The sequence below is a fragment of the Priapulus caudatus genome, unplaced genomic scaffold (genome assembly GCF_000485595.1).
Source record: "Priapulus caudatus unplaced genomic scaffold, Priapulus_caudatus-5.0.1 Scaffold2597, whole genome shotgun sequence".
Classification (NCBI taxonomy): domain Eukaryota; kingdom Metazoa; phylum Priapulida; class Priapulimorpha; order Priapulimorphida; family Priapulidae; genus Priapulus; species Priapulus caudatus.
Genome location: NW_014579658.1, coordinates 21,977 through 28,444, shown reverse-complemented (window position 1 = coordinate 28,444; position 6,468 = coordinate 21,977). Strand labels below are relative to the sequence as shown.

General features: G+C 47.3%; 1 protein-coding gene across 1 annotated transcript in view; it reads left to right on the top strand.

Moving 5' to 3' along the window:
• Positions 1–595: 595 nt before the first annotated feature.
• LOC106818865 (syndetin-like) overlaps positions 596–6,468 on the top strand; it is a gene marked incomplete at its 5' end in the record, with an annotated part of 16,670 nt that continues 10,797 nt past the window's right edge. Inside the window, 9 exons of the mRNA XM_014823536.1 lie at positions 596–756; positions 1,201–1,222; positions 1,512–1,610; positions 2,639–2,807; positions 3,245–3,295; positions 3,773–3,887; positions 4,930–5,063; positions 5,439–5,557; positions 6,169–6,395. Of these exons, the coding sequence (XP_014679022.1) occupies positions 596–756; positions 1,201–1,222; positions 1,512–1,610; positions 2,639–2,807; positions 3,245–3,295; positions 3,773–3,887; positions 4,930–5,063; positions 5,439–5,557; positions 6,169–6,395 (1,097 nt within the window). The remainder of the gene's footprint in view (positions 757–1,200; positions 1,223–1,511; positions 1,611–2,638; positions 2,808–3,244; positions 3,296–3,772; positions 3,888–4,929; positions 5,064–5,438; positions 5,558–6,168; positions 6,396–6,468) is intronic.

Below are 6,468 nucleotides of genomic sequence, written 5' to 3'. Positions count from 1 at the left end.
TCGTCAACGCACGCCACTAACGGTGAGCAATGGGTCGCGCTACACGCCCCCATTGTACGGTGGGGGAGGGAGGCGTGGGTTGTTGTTGTGGGTGGGGAGTCAACGCAGGCACTAACAGTGAGCATGGGTCACAAACACACCCCCGTGTGCGGTGGGGACGAGGCGTGGGTTGTTGTGTCGGTGGGAATCGCGCCACGCACTAACGGTGAGCATGGGTCACAAACACACCCCCGTGTACGGTGGGGGACGGAGGCGTGGGTTGTTGTTGTGGGTGGGCAATCGACGCAGGCACTAACGGTGAGCATGGGTCACAAACACGCCCCCGTGTACGGTGGAGGACGGAGGCGTGGCCACAGTGAGTAGTAACCGCCCCTCACCTTACCCCCACATACTCACGCGATGAGGGAGGGAGTCGTGGGTTGTTGTTGTGGGTGGGGAATCGACGCACGCACTAACGGTGAGCATGGGTCGCGAACGCGCCCATCATATATCCTAATTCTCGCGCCACGGCGAGCGGGAGGCTGCGTGTTCGCGGTTGCCACGACGACGCTCGTCTTTCATCTCTCGTTCTCGGTCGTTGCAGCGGGAAATGTAGAGGAGAGCGTCGCGCGCGCCTACATCCGACGCCAAGCTCGACCACGGCCGGCTGCGCGTGTGGCACGACGTCCAGCAGAAGGTGCGAGCCTACGCGCAGGCCACCGACCTGTCCACCATGAAGTTTGACGACTTCATACGCATCGTCGACCACGTGCGCAGGTAGGGGGCGCCGCTGCCCGTGTTACGCCTTTAGGTCGACCCTTCAGGGCAAGCATCTCTAAGATGTGCATGAAACTGTAGTCGGAGGATCCTGTCCTCGGGTCTGACTCTGCTAAAGTTAACGTCAGAATGAATGAGTGATGCATGTTTACGCGGCCACGGCGAACATCGTCGTATCAGCCCAGCGGCGGCCCTCTCTCGCGTTTACTCAGGCCATAATAAAAATATGTTTGTTGGCCTCACCCGACCGACCGCCAAAAAGGGCGACTCAAAACTTTTATTGCTTTTTTTAAAACAAAATTATCATAAATCTGCTAGGCAATATATTATATGCTACCAAGCAAAACTAACCTTCAACAGAAAGGTTTTATTTCCACACAAGCACACCCGCAGCATGTAGACACTATGCTAATTCTCACGCATTTACTCGCTGTGTCGTATTAGGCTTCACGTCCTTTACATGTCTGTATATATATTCATATAAATATTATTATACGCTGCCGAACTCCATTTTAGGCCCCCGAATTTAACGCGAATCGGATATCAGCGCGATGAGTCGTTGGACCCCTGTGTTGCTCTTATTAGGCCACGCATATATAACCCCAATTTAGTGCGACCCCTTTTTACGCAGTGATATTTATATAGGACCCCAACCATTGTGTTATAACGGGCGTATACTAAATATAATATATATATATTTATATATCAATATCATAATATACATCCTCACGTACTTCCGCGTCGCTCTCCCACAGGTTGATGCAGATCGCGTGAGCGAGTTCTCTGCAGCGAGTCTGAGTTCCTGCAGGATCCATCGCAAGCAGAGCGTCAACTACTGCCGCCACCTATCACAAGTACGTCTCACAGCATTATTCTATGTACGCATGTATGTATGTTATGGATGTATGATGAATGTATGTATGAAATGTATGTATGTATGTATGTATGCTATGTATGTATGTATGTACTGTATGTATGTATGTATGTTATGTAGTAAGTTATGTATGTATGTATGTATGTATGTATGTATGCGCTTATGCAAGCATGCATGCATGCATCATGCATTATGTATAGTATGTATGTATGTAGGATGTATGTATGTATGTATGTATGTATGTATGTACTGTATGTATGTATGTATGTAGTATGTATGCTATGTAGTATATGTATGTATTATATGTATGTAGTATTATGTATGTATGTATGTATGTAAGTATTATGTATATGCATGACATCGATGCATGCATGCATGCATGCTATTGTATCTGTATGTATGTATGCTATGTATGCTAGTATTAATGATATGTATGCTATGTATCTATGTATGTATGTATGCTATGTATGTATGATATGTAGTATGTATGTTGTAGTATGGTATGTATGTATGTATGTTATTTTATATGTTATGTATGTATGCTATGTATGTATGTATGTATTAGGATGGATTGTACTGGATTGTAGTATTAGTATGTATGTAGTATGGTATGTATGTATGTATGTATTGTATTAGTATTGCTATGTCTTGCGTGTCGGCAGGTCATTTCCCGCTTACACGCAGTAATTGTGTAATCACGTATGACTAGTACACTTGCGCATGAATGGACACGCGCTCTAAACAATCAGGGTTGCGTAGTTACTCTTCTAAAAAACATGCTTTAGCCCAGCAAAGTGCCACAGAGTCAACAGTTTTGCATGCCGCACACGTTAAACCACCTACAGGCACCCTTCTTGCGTGACCACTTGCCCAAGGCGATGTCCAAGTAAGAAGTGCGAAGTAGTCTCGCTCTGCCGAATCGTCGATTTCTTTCGAAATGCGCGCGAGCCTTGGTGAGATGTGATGCTTGACGGTGACGAGTTGCGGGCATGCACACGTTCTTTGCAGGGGTCGCATAGGAAGGAGCTGCGAATTGTTCTGGAGAACGAAGGGATGGAGCCGTGCCCGTCAAGGCAGCTTCTCATATACATCTGCCAGGAGTTCAATTCCGCCGCGCATCACCTCTCCTGCAGCCAGCCAGCAGCCAAGCAGCAGGGCAGTGTCGCCCAGCGGCCAGGTACGGCCATGCATCCATGCCAGTGTGAGACGATCGTTGCAGAAGGCGAGACTTAAGTACCGAGCGACAAAATCTATAAGTAAATCATGAAAAATGAGTAAATAAAAAATATAAAGTACAAAACTAAAAAGCCGCCGTTTAGCAATGGTATGCGATAGCGTTGATTTCACTGCGGTTTTCCCACCTCGCCCAGCTTTCCCGATCAACACTTCTGCGAGGATGATCATGACTGATGTTGCCTGCTGAATAATAAAATATAATAATAATAATTTTTTACTTTTTAATTTTGGTGGTTTCCTACAGCAGGGCAGGCGATCAGCAACCAAGTCGTGAGTCATCGCGGTTGAAGCAGCGTTGCGACCGGGCAGCAGGGGCGAGCATCAGCAGGAGTGGCCATTCTCCTGCCGATATCTCGATGCCGGAAACGCGTTCAATAGTCGCAGCGCGACGCAGGAAGCGGCGCGAGCACATCATGGAGCAAGATCTGTACTGAAGCCACGTGCAGTTGAGCCTGCTGATCACTCGCGGGAGTATCTTTGTGTCTTCTGCCTTCTGATGTTCTTTCTCTGGATGCACTAAACCTCTAGAGCTGATTGCATCACATGATAAGCCTGTGTCTACAATTACCTCAGTGCAGTACCACCACGGAGTCATAATTGTAGCAACCACACAGAGAATGGTTATGCGTTATAACCACAGATGGCAGCAAGCGATGTGTATTGCGTCGTGGTATATATATACTAAAGATATATTAGGGGTTAATATATGACAAATATGTGTGTGTGCGTCGCGGCGCGTGCGTGCGTTGGTGCGTGCGTGCTGCTCGTGCGTGCGTGCGTGCGATGCGTGCCGTGCGTGCGTTGCGTGCCGTCGTGCGTGTGCGCTGTGCGTGTGCTTGTGCGCCGCGTGCGTGCGTAACAAACCCTGGTGGATCTTTCCATCGGTGTATTATTTGTCGTTGTAGTTTGAGAACTCCTACAGTCTGGACCATGATGACAGTACCTCGGATGATGACGTCCCTGAGGAGTTGAAGCAGGACTACATAGAGGAAGGGGTGACAGGGGAAAGCCACGCCTACAGTACAGCTGCTGAACTCTTGCGTCTCTACTGCCACTCCGGGTGGTGATCAGTGAGCAGAATGCCTTTATATGTAGTAATATATTATATATCACAAGCAATACCTGATTTATTATATCACTCTTGATATAAAATATATATACATATACGTATGTATATATTTTTTATACCTGATTTTAGCGCAGAATGGCGCAATACGTTATATTATGCTAGTATATCATTATCAGGCCGGCTTCACGCAAGCCTACTTAAGTATTGAATCGTGATTAAATCACTAATCATGATTAACGTCTCGACTTAGATTAAAGTGGACTGTTTCCACGAAGCGTATTAACTTTAATCAATGATTTATGTAATCACAATATTAATTCTACTCAGGAGCCTATGATTAAATCCACTAATCATAATTAGGTTGCTAGTACTAGAACTTAAAGTAGGTAATACTAGTATAATTAAGTACGCTGCAGATTTTACAATTCGAAATTTTACTTCAATTTTCTCCCAAGGAAATTTGAATTATCTAAGATTGTGTACTACTTCAAATCATATACTTACAAATATCCGTTTCATTATCCGAACTTGAAGATATTTTTGCGTTTATTTGGTCCGCCATATTGAATACCGTTAATTGTTTTGACTGTACTCGCTCCCACCTCGATTACTCGATTCCCATCAAGTAACTAAGCGAGAGGGGAGCGAGTACTAGTCTATTCATGATTGAAGTCGTCTAATTAGTGTATAGTTAAATAGCCTACTTAATCGTTCGTGAAACATATTTGAGTATGATTAAACTAATCATAAACCTACGGCGAACAGTTTAAGTATGCATTAGTGCATTTAATCATACTTAACTTAAGTATGCCTTCGTCGAACCGGCCCCAGGAGACATCAATAAGAGACATATACAAATGTATATATTATTTAAACGTGATTTAATTCATCTTGTTCAGCATGTCAGGCAGCCTTAGCTATGGGTAAGGTTGTGATATGAGTGCTCTCTGCCTGTTTGCGGCAGTAAACCGGTGATTGTGTGCTTGCTGTGTAGGCCCCTGCCGATGCGGTGTATGCCAAGACGACCAAGCTGGAAAGCGACGAAAGCGCCACCTATTTGTCACAAACACAACTCTGACGGTGCTTCGCTTGTTTGGGTAATTGTTTCTTATCGACCTCATAATTTTTGCCGATTTACCAGCTAATTACTTTATACACACACTGACGCACACACGGCATGGCATGCACGCACGTGCACACTACGACATGCATCACGCACACATACGCGCAACGCATACTCATACACGCCACACACGCACGCACGCGACGCACCACACACACACACACACACACACACACACACACCACCAACAATTGTATACTACAGCTACTACCCACCTGCTCCCACTGCTACCCACACTTCCCATACCACCTCCCTCTCCCCATATATATATATACCTACGTTCCTATCTCCCACTCTAAGGCTACCTTACCCTCTACATCTGTTCTCCTTGTTTCGCCCGTCTGCTGAACTTCGTGTCGTTTTTTTCCGCATCTTCGCAGGCAAATACATACAGATGATGGACTGTCTGCGTACGATCGCGTTCGACGTGACAATCTGCATGTCGCAGCTCTTCGATTTCTACCTGTACGCCGTCTACAGCTTCTTTGCCTCGGAAATGGTGCGTAACCGCGGCGACCGCATCTCGCAGACGATTCGTAACGTATCGATGACGAGTTGAGCTGAATCTCGCTACGGCAATTTTTAATTCGTTTTATTTTTGAAGTCATTTTTGCAATGAACAGTAACATGGTGTATCTGTGCGTGCGTGCGTGCGTGCGTGCGTGCGTGCGTGCGTGCGTGCGTGCGTGCGTGAGTGAGTGCGTGCGTGCGTGCGTTTAGCAATAGTTAGCAATAGTTTTCCAGTTTGTTTATAATTTGTATTTTGTAATTCATTTCATCGCGTTCGTTCATTCGATGCATTTCAGTCCAACATCTAAACTAGATCACAGTCGTACAGCCATTGTACTGAATCGCGAATTTTAAACAGCGACGTGCATGCTATTGCACTCCACGCGTTATTGCACTAGTGTACATCATGACAGTATTGCACTTCACGAATCATTTCCCACTGTAAGCGCAATCTCTCGTGAACATTGAAAACACGTGACCCCTCGACCCCTGCGTGACCCCTCGACCCCTGCGTGACCTCTTGACCCCTGCGTGATTCTTCGACCCCTGCGTGACCCCTCGACCCCTGCGTGACCCCCCCGACCCCTGCGTGACCTTCAGATGGAGGTCAACGAGCGGACGATGAGCAGTAAGCTTCGCACGACGCTGCGTCGCATCACGGACAACCTCATCGCTCGCGACGCGACGGCGGCGGCGGCGGCGGCGGGGGACCCGGCAGGGGATCGGCGCGACCGCGTGCCACACCCGCACGTCTCGCCGATCGTGGATCTCAGCGACCCAACGCGACTTCATGGCCTCGCCGAGAGAGTCGCAGCCGCCGAGTCGCTGTACGTGAGAGAGAGGGGGAGAGGGGGACGTGAGAGAGAGGGGGAGAGGGGGACGTGAGAGAGAGGGGGAGAG